Source organism: Trichosurus vulpecula, chromosome 2, assembly GCF_011100635.1.
Source record: "Trichosurus vulpecula isolate mTriVul1 chromosome 2, mTriVul1.pri, whole genome shotgun sequence".
NCBI lineage: Eukaryota > Metazoa > Chordata > Mammalia > Diprotodontia > Phalangeridae > Trichosurus > Trichosurus vulpecula.
The window spans coordinates 451,794,755-451,812,412 of NC_050574.1; the positions used below are offsets into that span (position 1 = coordinate 451,794,755).

At 37.2% G+C, this 17,658-nt stretch overlaps 1 protein-coding gene across 1 annotated transcript in view; it reads left to right on the top strand.

The window, feature by feature from the left end:
• Positions 1-17,658, top strand: part of APOO (apolipoprotein O) — a 97,798-nt gene that overhangs the window by 28,372 nt on the left and 51,768 nt on the right. The window contains exon 2 of the mRNA XM_036747747.1: positions 9,801-9,908. Within this exon, the coding sequence (XP_036603642.1) occupies positions 9,801-9,908 (108 nt within the window). The remainder of the gene's footprint in view (positions 1-9,800; positions 9,909-17,658) is intronic.

A 17,658-nucleotide genomic window follows, 5' to 3' on the forward strand; every position in this document is an offset into this window, starting at 1 on the left:
GGCACTAAGATTAAGGAAGACAGGGAAAGGCTTTTTTCAGAAGATGGGCACAAAAATAATGGGTAGGAAGAATCAGTTTCTGTATTCCAAATTGCTAATATATGTATTTAAACAAGAAATTCTAATCCGTTTTTTACATATTGACCTGAATCAGGAACACCAAAACTTTACTTTCTTCTGGCCATCTTTTTTGATGAACCAAAAAGCAAAAGCAAAAATTTCAGGTATTGTGGGATCAGTCAAAAACATTTATTAAATGCATACTACTGTAGCAGGAAGAGATAGAAAGAAATCCTTTATGAATAACTCTAAAATTAATAGTATAATCTGGTACTCCATCTTCTAAGATATGCGAAATAAATGAATACAACTGTAGAACACTTTATAGAAATAAAGACAGACTTAAAGGGTAGAGATATTGATTGTTCGTGTTGGGTCGTGTTCAGTCACGTGCAACTATTTGTGACTCTATTTGGGGTTTTCTTGGTAACGAGACTGGAGTAGTTTACCATGTCATTCTCCAGCTCATTTTATAGATAAGGAACCGAGGCAAACAGGGTTAAGTGACCTGCCCAGAGTCACACAGCTAGTAAGTGTCTGAGGCCAGATCTGACCTCAGGAAGATGATTCTTCCTGACTCCAGGCCCAGGACTCTGGCCATTGCATCACCTGTCTGCCTTGTTTTGGTCATATCAGTATAATAAAAAACGACATTACTAGCTAAATTAATTGCCACATTCATTACCAATATAACTACTAAAGAGTCACTTTATAGAACAAGAAAAATAACCAAAATTCATTTGGAGGAATGAAAGATCAAGAATCTCAAGGGAAATGATTTTTTAAAAAGTGTAAAGAAAAGGAGAGCGTGGCAGTGCCAGTTCTCAACTTTACCACTGTCCGCCAGCCCTGAGCTCGTTCTGAGAAAGACAAGCAAAGTTAGGCTGCACGTGCAGGTTGATTTCTCTCACAGCGTGTGGAACGTGCATATGGAGATATGCATGGGGAGAAAACGAGCCCAGGACAGATGGACAAAGGGGTTATTATGTCTTCAGAGTAACTCCCTCTTGCCCCTCCCTCCCTTCCCTGCTTAGGATGCCTGTATTTCTCCTGTCATTAACAGGACATGATAGAACATAACATGTGTCTATAAAACACCATAGAACGCGCATTACTCAAGATAGTGTCCAGGTCAAGGCATCCTGTCCTTGGCAGAAGGATGTTCCTGGTCAGCTTCAATTGGCCTTGTGGTTGCTGATACATGAAGGAGCATTTTGAGTTCGCTCAGAGAGCAAAGCAAAGCATGTCTGTTATGCCGGAGCATGCCACAAGGCATTATGGTAGGTTAAGCCCAGAGTGGGCCAAAATTCTTTCTCCTGAGTGACCATTCCAGGTTTTAGGCCTTTCTCAGATGATTGGGGTTCAAAAATGATTTAGGGAGGGGTTCACACTCCAGAGCAGTAATCATCAAAACTATTTTGTACTGGTTAAAAATGGAAAAAAGTGATCAGTGGAACAAACTAGATATACACAGCATAGAAGCAGTCCTGCATATTAACCTATATTTGATAAACTCAGGAATTCTACAACCACAGGACTTAATGGGGGACAGAAACTGTAGGACAGCTGGAAAGCAGTCTGACACAAATTAGATTTAGATACCTTTCTCAAACTTTCTGCCACAGTAAGCTCCAAATGGATATCTGATTTGATATAAAGAGTTTCATCCTAGGAGGAGCAGAAAAGAAGATACTTTACAGCTAGGGATAAGGGAAGACTTCCTGACCAAATAATGGATAAAAAGGATCACTTGAGAGAAAATAAACATTTTAATTACATAAAAGTGAAAAGTTTTTGCACAAAATCAGCATCAGTTAAAAGAGAGAGTTAGCTGGAAAAGAATATTTGCACTACTAGTATTTCTGATAAAAGTGTGATATCCAGTATATAGGGAGAATTTATTTAAATGTGTAAGAATAAGAGCCATTCCCCAAGTAGATAGATGGTCAGGAGATACGACTGGATAATTCTCAAAGAAAGACACTGTAATTCAATATTTCCCCTAACACCTTCCCTTTTCTTAATTTCCCTGTTAGTGCCCAGGGCCCCACCATTCTCCCAGTCCCCCAGACTCAATCATGGTCATCCTTGACGGCACACACACTCACCCCACACTTCTCAACTGTTGGCAAGTCCTGTAGTTTCTTCCTCCACGATATGTCTCAATCACGTCTCCTTCTCTTCTCTGACTCAGTCATCACGTTACTGCAAGTCCTCATTACTTACCTGAACTATGGCAGTAAACTCCTAGTTGGGCTCCCTGGCTCAAATCTCCCCCCATTTCAGTCCATCCTCCACTCAGCTACTAGCGTGATCTTTCTAAAGTGCGGGTCTGACCATATGGCCCTCCTCCTCAATAAACTCCAATGGCTCCCTCTTCTAGGACCAGATATAAAGTCCTCTGGCTTTTACAGCTCTTTACACTCTATCCCTTCCTGCCTTTCCAGTCATCTCACACTCACTCCTCTTCATATTCTGTACTCTCTAAGGGACACTAGGCTTTTTGCTGTTCCTTTCAGAGGACCTTCCATCTCCCACTTCGGTACCTTTTCTTTTTTACTGGTTGCATCCTGTGCCTGAAATGCTCTCCCTCCTTGTCTCCCCCTCCTGGTTTTCCTCTTGCCGGAACCCTCTCCCACCCCTCATTCCCTCTGAGTTAGCCTTCAGTTTATTATATGTATATCTTGCATATACACAGTTGTTTGCACGTTGTCTGCCCTGTTAGACTGTGAGCTCTTTGAAAGCAGGGACTGTTTTTTGTCTTTCTCTGCATTTCCAGCACTTCCCAGAATGCCTGGCACAGAGTAAATATTTAATAAATGCTTGTTGATTTGTTGAAATGCAAGCTATCAAAAACCTTGTGGGAAAAATTGTTGCTATTCAGTAATAAAGAGATACAAATTAAAATAACTCTGAGATTCCACTTTACGCCCATCGATCAACAAAGATGAAAAAAGAGGAAAAATGACAGTCATCGGAGGGGCTGCAGGGAAGGCAGGCACGCTGATGCGCTGTAAGTGGAGTTGTAAATTGGCCTCCTCGTTTGGAAAGCAGCGTAGTGCTGTGCCCCAAAAGTCACCAAACTAGGCCTCTACCACGAAGAGATCCAGAAAGGAAAGGACACATGTAAAAATATTCCTAACAGCTCTTTTGGTTAAAGCAACAGACTGGAAGCAGAACGACTGCTCATCAGTTGGGGTATATTAATGTAATGGAATACCGTTGTGTTATTTTGTAAGAAATGACAAATGAGGCATGCTCAGAGAAAGCTGGGAGACCGTGTACAAATGAGTGCAGTTATTAAACAGGACCAAGAGAACCACTTGTGTAATGACTGATTGCAGCGTCGTAAAGGAAACATGTCCATCAGCAATCATTTAGTAAGCTCTTACTGTGTAGGAAGGCGCCTTGGTCTGACCTGTGCCTTAGGAAAATTGCTGTCGGATGAAGGGAGGATGGATTTGAGTGGAGACAGACTTGATGTGGAGAGGCGAACAAGAAGGCTGTTGCAATAGTCCAGGCCTGAAGTGATAAGGGCTGTGTGAGTGAAAAAAGAGGTTGCATAGAAAAGAAAAGACAAGATTTGGCATCCAATAGATTTGTGGGGTGAGTGAGAGTGAGGGCTGAGATTCACAGAGCTCACTGGGTGACTGGGAAGTGGGTGCTGCCCTTGACAGCAATAGAAGAGTCTGGAAGTAAGGGTGAGGCAAAGTAGCATTTTCTGTTTTGAACATGTTGTGTTTAAGGTGTGTCCAGGGTATTCAGTCCAAGAAGTCCAAAAGATGAGACTGGAGTTTAGGATAGGTTAGGTCTCCATGTATGAATCTGGGAATCATCTGTGTGGAAAGGATAATTGAACCCATGGTGTGGTGTAGAGAAGGAGTAAAAGAAGACCCAGGATAGGGTGTTGGAGGAGTACTCGCAGTTAGTGGGAGTGACCTGGAAGCAGACAGGTAGGAAGAGAAGCAGAGAGAACTTTGTCATGAAGACTAAAGAGGGGAGTGTCCAGGAGAAGGTGATCGATAACGTCAAAGTTGAAAGAAAGGCTAAGTGAAATGAGGATTAAGAAAACAATTATGAAATGAATGCAGTGACCAGGCATGGTTCCAGAAGACTGATGGGGAGTTATCCTGCTTACTTCTGGGCAGAGGAGTGACAGACTCGAGGTGTCAAATGGGGTGTGCGTTCTTAGACATTGGTTTGTTTCACTCGACTACCATTATTTTGTACAACTGAAGATTCTTATGTGATGGGGGGCAGGTTAGTGAGTGAATTGAAAGGGGGGTAGCAGTAAGAGTGAAAGAAAGCGTAGAAGACTGTCAGTGAAACATTTTTAAAAAATACACAGAACAGCAGAATGATGTTCAGACAGGGACATGGACAAGCAGGACAAAGTTGAAGCTAATATGTTAAATTTAATATGTACTTAAAAGGGAAAAAAGGCTATAAAATTTATGCCATATGCAGTCTTTTTTTCTTCTTTTATAAGGGAATTTTATGTTTGTTGAAGTTTCTCAAATTTATTCATAAGAAAAAAATTTTTAACTCCAAAATTCATTCTAGCTATTGTTCCTCAGCCCTATAGAATAAAATCCTGTTGACTGAATTCCACAACACTTCACTCATTCTTAGTTTTCTTAAATCATGTTTACGGTTTTGTCTTGGTTAAGCCTAGTTTATGTTCCATATACTCATAAAAAAACAATGTGAACGATTTTATAAAGGAAATGTGTCTTATTAACATCTCTTCCTTTTATAAAATGATGTGTGCTTCTTTTAAATAAGATGTTTAGCTGACTGCCGCCCACTTTACCCTAGGGAAAAAGCCAAACCAGCTTTTACGATCGGCTGATTGGAGAGGCGCAAAACTTGAAACGAGGAATCCCAATAACTATTAGTATTCATATGTCATGGGACAGAAATATAGGGAACAAGACCAGATCTGCCTCCTTTTTCTGATTCTTCTTACCACCAGAATGATGGAGACTACCAAAAAAGTAGGTTTTCAGATCTCTGATACATAAACCCTAGACCTTTTCTAGGTTGGAATTTGTTTTTCTTAAGTTACAGTAGCATACAGATAATTTCACTTAACAATTTTTACTGTAAAAGAATAGCTTTGTCTTTTAAATTTTAAAATAGGAAGCCATGTCTTTGCACAGATATTCAGAAAATGTTGACCAGATTAAGGGGGAGAAAGGCAAGTATTTTTCCCTCCTCCCTACCTTTCTGTCCCATAGTGCAGTAGCCAATGATAGACGTTGAAGTGCCTTGTTCCATTGGCTCCCCATATCCTTCCAAGTGAACCATGAAAGTTATAAAAGCATATTGGGAGATAAACTTTGTCAGAGTTGTATTGAGTGAAAAACATGAACTCTGGTGACACTGTCTTGGAACAGTTGGAGTTTCTTCTTCTTTTTTGTTTTTTTTTACAAATTACCTCCGAATTAGAGGATGATAACTGAAGCCATGGGAACACCAAGCGAGGTAACATAGAGGGAGAATAGGCAGAAAGTAGTTGTAGTATTTCTGGTTATGTGGTACCTTTTTCAAACTAGTTAATATGGACATATTCTCTGCTTCACAAAATTAGATCTTTCCGTCTAATATTAGGATTGGCTGAATAGGTTCATGACAATGACGTTGGTAGGAACCAGGATTTAGATTAGTCTGCTGGATGGTTTATTTTAATTTTAAAAAATATTTCTATGATGGAGTGGAGGGCAGATGGGGGTGGAGGTAATCAAAACAAACACTTTGGAAAGGGGACAGGGTCAAGGGAGAAAATTCAATAAAGCGGGATGGGTTGGGAAGGAGCAAAATGTAGTTAGCCTTTCACAACATGAGTATTGTGGAAGGGTTATACATAATAATACATGTGTGGCTTAGGTTGAATTGCTCAACTTCTTAGGGAGGGTGGGTGGGAAGGGAAGAGGGAAGGGAATTTGGAACTCAAAGTTTTAAAATCAGATGTTCAAAAACAAAAAAAGTTTTTGTATGCAACTAAAAAATAAGATACACAGGCAATGGGGCGTAGAAATTTATCTTGCCCTACAAGAAAGGAAGGGAAAAGGGGATGAGAGGGGAGGGGAGTGATAGAGGGGAGGGCTGACTGGGGAACAGGGCAACCAGAATATAAGCCATCTTGGAGTGGGGGGGGAGGGTAGAAATGGGGAGAAAATTTGTAATTCAAACTGTTGTGAAAATCAATGCTGAAAACCAAATATGTTAAATAAATAAATTGCATTTAAAAAAAATGTTTCTATGTATTTGTGTTAACATATTGCTGTATACCTTTTTATTTTTATAAAAAGTTATGCCTGCTATTCTCAAACAGTGAAGCAACTTTCACCCTATTCTTTGTGTAGTTGGGGGTGGATAGGAACTCATTTTTTAGTTCTTTTATATACTCAGTCCATAACGTTAGTTAAAATTAGAGAATTAAGCAGGTGGCTAACAGTTCGTTGTTGTCCAGTCGTTTTTTTCACTCGTGTCTGACTCTTCATGACCCTGTATGGGGTTTTCTTGGCAGAGATGCTGGAGTGGTTGCCATTTCCTTCTCCGGCTCATTTTACAGATTAGGAAACTGAGGCAGACAGGGTTAAGTGACTTGCCCAGGGTCCCACACAGCTAGTAAAGTGTCTGAGGCCAGATTTGAGCTCAGGAATATGAGTCTTCCTGACTCTAGGCCCAGCACTCTGTAACTGTCCCCACTTAACAGTATTACATGTTATAAGTTCTGGCCTTTGAGGTGAGTGTTCTTCATCAGATATATGTGTAGTCCATTTTTTAAGGAATGTCACTAACATCATCTCGAACCATAAAAAGCGAATGTGGTGGCACACCACCCTACAAACGTGTACCGTCCTACAGTGTCCGCTTCATAGGTGATGATATTTGCAACTCCTTATGACCTTCGATACGGCTTTAAAGGCAGTAATTTGTAAACTGTAATTTATAAGCCCACGACCATATATTTGTTAGTTTTGGGAGCACTCCAAGTAAAAGAGCTTCAGGTATTGTCAGGTGTGTCATAAAAATAACAGTATGTAGCAATAATTTGTGTTACTTATATAAATATGTTGGTTTAAATTGAATAGCTAGCAAGAAGTTTTTACTGAATTTCAAAAAAAAATTAAGTTCATGTTCACACTTCACAGCTAAGTTTTATAATCATAATCTTTAATCTTTAGATTGTTTTTTTACGACCTCTTTTTTTTGCACTACAGCCATTTTTCTCAATATGTAACCCCAATACACACACACACACACACACCACACACACACCCCTTTTTTATAACAAAGAAAACCATTTAATGAAAGCCTCGGATTTCCCAGAGCCTCTTTTGGTTTATTGCTTTATTTTTTTAGAAAAAGAAAGTTGAAGGAATGATCAGCTTTCTTGGAAAAATTGTGGAGAAAGTTTCTTAATCTTTTGAGCCCATTTTCTTATGTGTAAATGAAGAGGTCTGACCTCTGAAGTCCTTTCCAGATCTAAATATATGAAAGAAGATAAGCTGATGATGTGGCAAACATCAGGGATAACCGATGGCCCACCCACGTGCTCCTTAGCTGTCTGCACAGTGTCAATAGGAAGTGAACAAGACAACCAACACGATGAGTTTGCTGGCCCTTTGATGGGAGCGCATAGGCAAGATTCAGGCAGGATGGATAGGCATGGATGAGCTGCTGTCTGCTTCATTGAAGTTGTTATCTGCATAGTGATGAAATTAGCAATAACATTTGTGTATTTGAGTATCGTGTAAAAGAAAAAACTCAAGATATTTCCAAGTTTAGTTACAGAAAAATACCATTTCAAAATGAAAGCTCTGATTGCGAGGCTGCATGGCCCAATGGAAAATGTTCCAGGTTGGAGCAACTATCGTTATTTGTGTGGCTTTGGGAAAATCATTTATCCTGTCTGACCTCGTTTACTTTCTCTAAAATCGACATAATATGTTGGAGTGTGTACGTTACATATGCCTACATATATAGAGATATAGATAATTTATGTCTGTGTACTAAAAGTGTCTTGAGGAAATTAAAAGCATTTTTAAATGTAAAAAAAAAATTAAATACAAAATTCATCCTGGCTGTAGTTCATCAGCCCTGTAAATAATATCCTGTTGACTGAATGAATTCCACAACACTTTCCATTCATTGTTAGTTTTCTTAAAATTTTTTTTTTACAATTTTATCTTGGTTAAAGTCTAGTTTGTTATCTTATATTACATAAGACTCATGTTATTAAAAAAATGAACAATTTTATAAAGGAGCTATTCATTATTAACACTTCTTTCAAAATCATGATGATTTAATGGTGTTACTGATGTGAGGGCGATAATTTCACATAGGTCAATCCCTTCATTCTTAACACAACTTTTAGGAGCTGATACTATATGCTTTTTCTGAGACAGATGTACATTCTTTTTTTCCCCCCCACATAGTAGTATTTTATTTTTTCCAAATACATGTAAAGAGAGTTTGCAGCATTCACTTTTATAAGATTTTGAGTTCCAAATTTTTTTCTTCCTCCCTCCTCTCCAAGATGGCATGTAATCTGATACAGGTTATACATTATACACAAATTAAACATTTCCATATTAGTCCTGTTGTGAAAGAAGAATCAAAACAAAAGGGAAAAACCACAAGGAGAAAAAGAGAAAAAATGCTTTGATCTGCATTCAGACTCTCTGGTTCTTTCTCTGGATGTGGATAGCATTTTCCGTCATAAGTCTTTTGGGATTGTCTTCACTCAGCATCAGTCCATGTAAGCCTTTCTGAGTTTTTCTGAAGTCCGCCTGCTCATCATTTCTTCTCGCACAATAGTATTCCATTCCATTCATATACCACAACTTGTTCAGCCATTCCCCAGTAGATGGGCATCCCCTCGATTTCCAGTTCTTGGCCACCACAAAAAGAGCTGCTATGGATGAGTTTGTACATGTGGGTCCTTTTCCCATTTTTATGATCTCTTTGGCAAACAGTCAGCGGGTATGCACATTTTTATAGCCCTCCCTTCAGCCGTAGCTGGCAGACTTACATTCTCAATGTAGTCATTTATTTAGAGAGATGCCCAAAGCAGTCAGAAGGAGAGAAGAGGCTAGTGAGATTTAGAATAGACAGTGTGGTGTGGAGTTCAGGACCAGGAGTTCTGTTGTTAGTGCTAGTTTCAGGTACTTTAGTGAGGAAGTCATTGAATTTCTACGTCTCAGTGACCCCCTTTGGGAAATAGGCTGCCGTTATCCTCATTTACAAATAAGGAAATTGACAAAGTCATCCTTCTACTTCATCCTGTATCACCCACAAACACATAGCTTTAAAAGCTCCCATAGTAAGGTGGTGTCAGAACTGCATATGTTGGTTAGTTTTGCTAAAAAAAAATTTTTTTCTCCTTATTCCTTTTTATAACAGAAGACTGGGAGGAAAAAGGGTAAGAGTGTATTAGGAAATATAAAAATAAGATAAAAATTTTAAGTTTAGAAATTGTTTGATGGGTTAGATGGAGAAAGTAAAGTTTTAGGATTGATTGTCCATTGAAGATTAATCAGAAATGAAGATAAAGCATCTCTGAAATATCAATGCAGAGTTGTAATTATATGTACTAGATATTTACTTAATGGTTTTAGGAACTTATGTGTTGCTTAAAGGGTACTTAATAATGAATGAGGTTACTGATGAGTTCACCTGTGAGATCAAAAATCCTAACATTAAAATGTACAACTCTCTCTATTTTTCAGGTAATTCGGTGGTCAGCAGGTTCTGCCAGCCTGGGTCTTCTCTCCTTCAAAGTCTATGCATCTCATAAAAAGGAGAAAAGGGACAAATGTTCAGTCACAGTTGATGAGGTAATGTACAACTTCCTTGTTTAGTACTGTAGGGTATTTATAAAATAAATACTAGAAGGCCTAATTCATGATCACTTTAGAAGCTGTTCGGTTTAGAAATAGGAGATAGGTGTTCTTGCCTCGCTCTCATAGGTGCTCAGCCTGCGTTCAAATACTCATTTGTGGTTTGGGGATTTCATGTGTTTCATTTTTGCTGTCTTCATGAAAACCAAAGTGATTTATTTCCTTTAGAAACTGTAGGAAAAAAACCAACACTACAGTAGATTGTTGGAGAGCTTGCCCACTTAAAAGTGTTTTGTAGTTATACTATGAGGAGTGTGATAGAGAATCAATGAAATATGAATAAAAGGATTACTTTTCACAAGTTCATTCTGAGTTGAGATGAGCCACACAAATTTGCAGCAGATCCAATTGTTACCTTTCTAGTAAACATTTAGACTGTAAATGAGGAAGAAGTAATGATAGGTTAAGACAAACTTGAAATCTTTTTAACTGACTATGCTGACATTTATATTTTAAGTTTGCATTTATTGAGAGCTGTATGTCTGGATGTGCGAAGATCTTGCTGTCATGAATTCTTAAATTCTTCTTGTCAATGCATATAGATAACGTATGTCTGGATGTGCGAAGATCTTGCTGTCATGAATTCTTAAATTCTTCTTGTCAATGCATATAGATAACGCATGGAAAAGCTTCATTCTTTGTTGTATGCACATTAAAGCTGATATAAATTTGACCAAACTGTTTAATTTTTACGTCTGTGAACTTCATTGCTATGAGGGCATGTGTCTTATATTTTCCTCATTTGAAAATGTTTGACCAAAAATTTAAAAAGCATTAAATAAATGCTTTAAATTTTGAACACATTTACATGGAGATCTTTTTTTAAAGTTCTAACCAACTCATGTGGGTTAGAATTTTTAAAAAGATCTCCATGTAAATATGTGTCAGCTTGCTGTGCATATTCTATGAATTTAGCTTTGAACCTTTTACACCCATACAAATTAATTGTTTCCAACAATTTGGTCTTCAAATAGCCTTCTCAGAAATGACCCAAGTTTTTGTCATCTTAATACATATTAACTTGCAAAATCAAACTTACCTAGCAGTCCAAGAAGTGAGTTCCAGAGGTACAACTTAATTTATAATGAAGAACTACACAAATAGTAGTTCTGTTTTATATAAAGTATTCTAATAGAAGGCATTCTAGCTTGTTTTTTTCATCCTTTAAAATTGCAGCTTGTGTAATTTTGAGGCTGAACATCTCATTGGTATTGAGGAGGCAGTGTGGGAAAATGGAAATCAGAAGTCCTGGGTTCCAATCTTGTCTCTAAGGCATAATACCGATGGCAGTTCATTTAATCGTGCTGAGCCTTAGTTTCATTATCTGTATAACCTGTCCTGATTCATATAAATAATTCTTAATCTGTGATCCTAATACATATATTAAAAATGGTCAGGACGTAGCATAAATTATGTAGAATAGGCCGATGTTTTGGAGGAAGCAAACTTTTCACCAAGGTAGCTGCTTTGTGTCACACACATAAATGTAACATGGATAAAATAAATTTTTCCAACAGTTTTTCAAGAATGCTGATGGAACATGTAGCTAGAATGTAGTAAAAAAAACAGTGAGAAAATTAGCTGTTTTAATTTGGGATCTTAGTGTACTTAAGTTATATTTTTTTTGGTTGGCAACTCGTTTGTTTAAATCTAACGTGGTTGCTATTTTTCACACATTTAATAAACATTTAGCAGCTATTGTGTCGAACACTGCGCTGGGTGGGGCGGGGAGGGTGGGGGGTGGTGTGTGTGGCGAGGTGGACTAAGTTTAAATCAGACATGGTTCCTGCTCCTTGCGTAGCTTACCACCCAGGAGGGAGATAAGATACACGGTAAAATGAATGTAATGACAATTACAAGCAAAGTTTCAAGTAGGCCTGAAGGGAATTGTATGAGGGTAACATTCACAGAGGAGGTGGTATTTGAGTTGCACTTTAAAGGGTGTCTAAGAATTTAACAGCCAAAGTGAGGAGGAGGATATTCTTGTCACAGGGTGTGTTTCTCCTCAGAAACAGTTTTATAATTCCACTTCATGGATACAGTTTGTTTCAAAATTGTGCTTGTTCTAAAAATAGGTTATTCAGTTATCAAGATTTATCACATTACGCTAAATGAAGTATTAGAGTCTCTGAAATATTTTTTAAATCTATTAAATCATTATGTGAGTTATCAAAACATTACTTTTTTAAAGTAAATAACTTAAAAGTTGAAAAAGTAAAACAATTGAAACTTCCCTTTGACTCAGCCAACATGGAACATTCTTTATAAGCTATCCAGATAATTTTGACATTTAAAAGTTCTAGATAAATAGTATTTAAATTTTCTAACCTATGTCTGCTCTTGGAAGGAAAAAAAAGAAAGCATAGGAAACCCATAAGAAGCTGTTTAAAGGCATAAAATGACTTTTCAAAAATATGATCTTATGTCTTTTGTTTAGCTTTCTTGCTGTTTTTCTAAAGAATGAAATTTAACCCTCATTTACTTAAATTTTGGAATATATTATATAACTTAGTACAGTCTCTTTTCTCTGTATTTACATCTTCTTTTCCATATACTGTCCTTCAGTTTCCTTATCTAAAATGAGGAGGGCTGGACAAAAGTGATCTCTTAAGATTTCTTCTATCTCATAATCTGTGATTCTCTAGTTGATCTATTAAGGTAAATTTTCTTTTTTCACAGATATTCTTTGTCTGTAATTTTTACACTGCTACATGCCTTCTCTATTCCCATCTATTTCCCTCTCTGTTCCTTTTTTTGATCCAGAGCTCTGCCAGTGCAGATCACTGACTGTTCTTTAGCTTATAGTAATAGGCCTTCCTTAGAGTACCAAGAGGGTTAAATGATTTGCCCAGGATTGCCTAGCTGGTATATAGCCTAGTCAGGACTTGAACCTAGAGCTTCCTGACATCATAGCTACTGGCCCTTTATCCACTATGTCATCTGCTTCTCAGTGGTGTGTCTAAATATATCATACTTAAAGTTTGTGCAATAAAAAATTTCCAATATTTTGTTCACTTCTAAAATAAGATATTTTGAAGATAATAACTCTGAAGAATGAGGAAAAGAAGAAATAATGTTTGTTACTGTAAGCCTTTACTCTGCAATTATTTGTTGGACACTATAGTTCCCCTTTGGATGATTTTGACTCGTAAGCCTGCCTGCAGAAATAAATTGTCCCTGTTACGTGTATCTAGGAACTTGGCAAATCTAGTGTTTTGGGTACAGGAAGGAAACTCATTTGTTCATTTCTGCAAGAAGTCTGAAATTAGTCAGTAACATACATTGAATGCCTCTTGTGTTTAGAGAATTATGTTAAGCAGTTTGTGCTGTTGATGGAGGTAACGCATTTTTGTGTGCAATGGCCCGTGTTTTAATATGTAACGAAAACTTGCCCACCCCAAATTATCCCTTAGTTCTGTATTATGTTTTTTCTAACTTTAAATATTTATCCTCACTAAATTATTTAAGTCCTTCCTGCTTCCTTTTTTTAAAGATCCCGTTTTTTTAAAGAACATATGTAAAAATTAACTTGAAAGTGGCAAAACAAGCTTTCTCAAAGTTTTCACAGGAGCTGGTACCTGAATGGTTGAGCAAAACTCACGATGGAGAGAACCAACCACCTGAAGCTGATGACCAGTGGTCCACTTTTCTCTGGAGTTTTAGAAGTCCTCTTTAAGGCAGTAGTCCTATCTTTTACTTCATTTGTAATTCTTCTTGATAAGCAGTGGCTAGTGAATCTAAAAAACTGTGTTTCAATACTGAGAAGAATTACAAATAAAGTAAAAGATAGGACTACTGCCTTTATGGAGCTTACTATCAAGGGAGATACACTGTTAACACAAATGTGTAAACACATGACAAAACACACACGTACCGTAGATAAATAATAATAGCTATGATATTGGAAGGCCTTTCCTAGTCCCAGTACAAACTGCAGTTTTTCCGTTAAGACTACAGTCTTAAAAAAGAAAAAGAATCGCAAAGGCCTTTCAAAATACATTATTAAAGATTATCAATTTAAATGTAAGAATTTTTTAGGAAAGATTTTAAACTTGAAGGCTCATCACAAGAAGGTAGTTAGATACTCTGGATTATCAGTGTCACTTAATCCTCACTGATTTATACTTGTTAAAAACAGTGTGAGGGAAGCTTCTGGGAAGATGCAGAATAAGGCAGGAGATTAGCTGGCTCTCCCCAACACCCCCCCCCCCAGTTAATTTAGAGTCATGCCCCAAAGGGAATTCTAGTGGGGCAGAAATAATTAAAAGTCAAGTTGAAGCAGTTGTCCCCCTAAGACAGCTTGGGAAGACATTAAGAAAGACCTGACCTCCCAGGGTGGTGGTCTGGCCTGATTGAAGTACACATCCCTCTGGCAGATACCCAGCCCTGGGGGCAGCTGTGTGGGCAGCAGCCTCAGCTTCAGAAACTTTTACCCCATAGATGGTGTGGGGGGTCTGTCAGCTGATAGAAGAAGATTGAAGGGCCCTCTGCTACCTGGTGCTGGACGCAGGGCCCAGGCTTGCTGACCAGATATGGTTCTAGTCTGTGGCTGTGGTTGAGGAGGAGCACGTACATGCTGGTGAATGCAGTCGCAGTGAGGCTGGGACCCTGCTGGCTGTGGTCACTCGCAGAGAGTAGAGTCCCTGGTTTTGGTTTACAGGACAGAGGGGTGAGGTGATGCTTGCAGCCTGATCAGGGAGTAAGAATGTTTGAAGTGACAACTGTTGCTGAGGGGTCCTGGTCAAGCCACAGGGGCAGAGAGAAGTACCTGAGGTCAGGCCCCCAGAGAGAGCTCAGAAAACAACAACACAAAAAACCTGAGATCTGAAGTCTATAGTTCCTGACACCTGAGGACTAGAGCCTGACTCTAACATGACGTTAACAGCCAAGAAATAGACCTTTAAAAAATAAGTAAATAAAAGAGAAAGAACCCAACCATAGAAAGCTAGTATGCTCATAGAATAGATGTGGGTTCAAACTCAGAAGAAGATAGTGAAGTTAAAACAGCTCCTTGTAAAGCTTCAGAGAAAAATGTAAATTGGCCACAAGCCAAAAAAGTTCTTAGAAGAGCTTAAAAAGGACTTTAAAAACAAAATAAAAGAGGTTGAGGAAAAATTAGGGAAAAAAAATGAGTAATGGAAGAAAATTATGAAAAGAAAGTCAGCCAGTTGGAAAAAGAGATCCAAAAACCTACTGAAGAAAATAACTCCTTAAAAATTAGAATTGGGCACGTGGAAGCTAATGACTTCATAAGACACCAAGAAATAATAAAACTAAGTCAAAAGAATGAAAAAATAGAAGAGAATGTGAAAAACATTAGAAAAACAACTGACCTGGAAATGAGATAAAGGAAAGACAATATAAAAATTGTTGGATTGCCTGAGAGTTAATGATCGAAAAAGAATCTAGACACTATACTGCAAGAAATCAGTAAGGAAAACTCTTCTGAAATTTTAGAACTGGAAGGTAAAATAGAAATTTTAAAAATCCACTGATCACCATATGAAAGATAAAAACTTACAAGAATGTTATAGCTAAAACATCTAGAAACAGTTTTAGCAAAATGTAGCAGCTTCTGCATTAAAAGGCCAAAGGATGTGGAATATAATATTCCAAAGAGCAAAGGAACTGAGTTGACAACCAAGAGTAACTTAGCTATGGCAAAAAATTGGAATTGAGAGGACGCCCATCAATTGGGGAATAGCTAAATAAGCTGTGGTACATAATTGTGATGGAATACTAATGTACTATGAGAAATCATCAGCAGAATGGTTTCAGAAAAACCTTTTGCTCATTTCACTCTTCATTCTTTCATGCAGGTCTTTCCATGTTTTTCTAAAATCAACTAGCTCGTCATTTCTTATAGCACAGTAGTGTTCCATCACAGTGGTATACCACAGAATGTTGTACGTGGTAAGAACAACTTTGAGTGACTAAGTCATTTTCAGTATTAACTACTCAAATCAGCTACAAAGAACCTATGAAGGAAGATGTTATCCACATCCAGAGAAAGAATTGATAGATGGATGTATAGTATGTTTTTACATATGCATACGTATTTGTGTCTAATGATAGCCTTTTCTAGGGCAGGGTGGGTAGGGAAGGAGAAAAAAAATAAAAAGTGCATGGCAGAGAACAAAAAAAAACTTAGAAGGAAGCACAGAAAAGCAAGGTAGCTTTGAAAATGATGTGTAGTACTTATTACAGTTTTTCAAAAAAAGTAAATAGCATGAAATGGAAATTCACGTTTTCATATTGAATCTTTTTATGTTGTACTCTGTACATAAAAATGATCTTTTTTCTTTATGAATTTAATTTCAAAATGAATAAAACATTTTAAAAATTAAAAGAAAAGTATAACTTACCAGCAAAGCTGAGTGTAATCCTGCATGGGGGGAAGTGAATATTTAATGAATTAAAGAACTTTCAGGTATTTATGAGGAAAAGACCAGAACTAAATGGAAAATTTGACCAGCAAAAATCAGGAAAAACATAAGAAGGTAAACGTGAAAGACCAATTATAAGGGATTTAATAGGGTCAAACTGTTTACTTTTTATATGGGAAAACATTATCTGTAACTTTTAAAAAATGTTATTTTTAATTTATGGAATAAAACAAGCATTTCCATAACGTAGTACAATAAAAAGATGATTGTACATCAAACTGCAAATTTACTATGCACAACTTGCTATTCCTTTCAAATACGCAACAAAATTATCATGTATTTTTTTCCTCCCTCGCTCCCTTACCCTAGAGATGGCTACCATTAGACATAAATAAGCATATATATATATATATATATATATATATATATATATATATATATATATATATGTATATATCTATATATAGATATATATAGATATATATGTATATATATGTATATATATATGTGTGTGTATATACATATATATGTATATGTGTGTGTGTGTGTGTGTGTGTGTGTGTACATACACACATATATAAATAAAATTATTCTCTCCATACTTCTGTCTGTTCTTTCTCTGGATGCAGATTGTGTCTTTCTTCATATATCCTTTATGGTTAATGTGGGTATCTGTAATAGACAAATTAACTTATTTTGCTGTTACCGTATTCAGTAGTCTCTTGGCTCTGCTTGTTTTACTCTTCCTTGTTTCATATAAGTCTTTCCATGTTTTTTAAAGTCAACCAGCTCATCATTTCTTGTATCTCAGTAGCATGTCATCACAATCACATACCACAGCTTGTTTAGCCCTTCCCCAGTTGATGGGCGTCTCTGCAATTTCCAGTTCTTTGCCACCACAAAGAGAGATGCTATAAACATTCTAGAACATGTAGGTTCTTTTCCTCCTTCTCTAATCATCTTTGGAAATAGACCAAGTAGTTTGAAAGAGCATAGGTAGGTAAAAGGCGTGGAGTTAAGTTGAGTATGATGGGATGATCCTAAAGAATAAAACTGGGTGGGGAAAAGTAAAATGGAACAGTTATCTCATACAAACAAGGCATGAGTGGAAGAACTGTTATAGTGGAGGGCTAGTAGTGCTAGAACCTATTCTAATCAGAACTGGAAGGTCATCAGATATTTAAATACTCTGCATGTCAGTATGAAGATGAGTAGTAGTGGTTTAGGTTTAAAAAGCAAAAAGTGACAGAAGCTTGAGGAATACTTAGAAACCTCTTTGTTCTATATCTTGAACATATTCT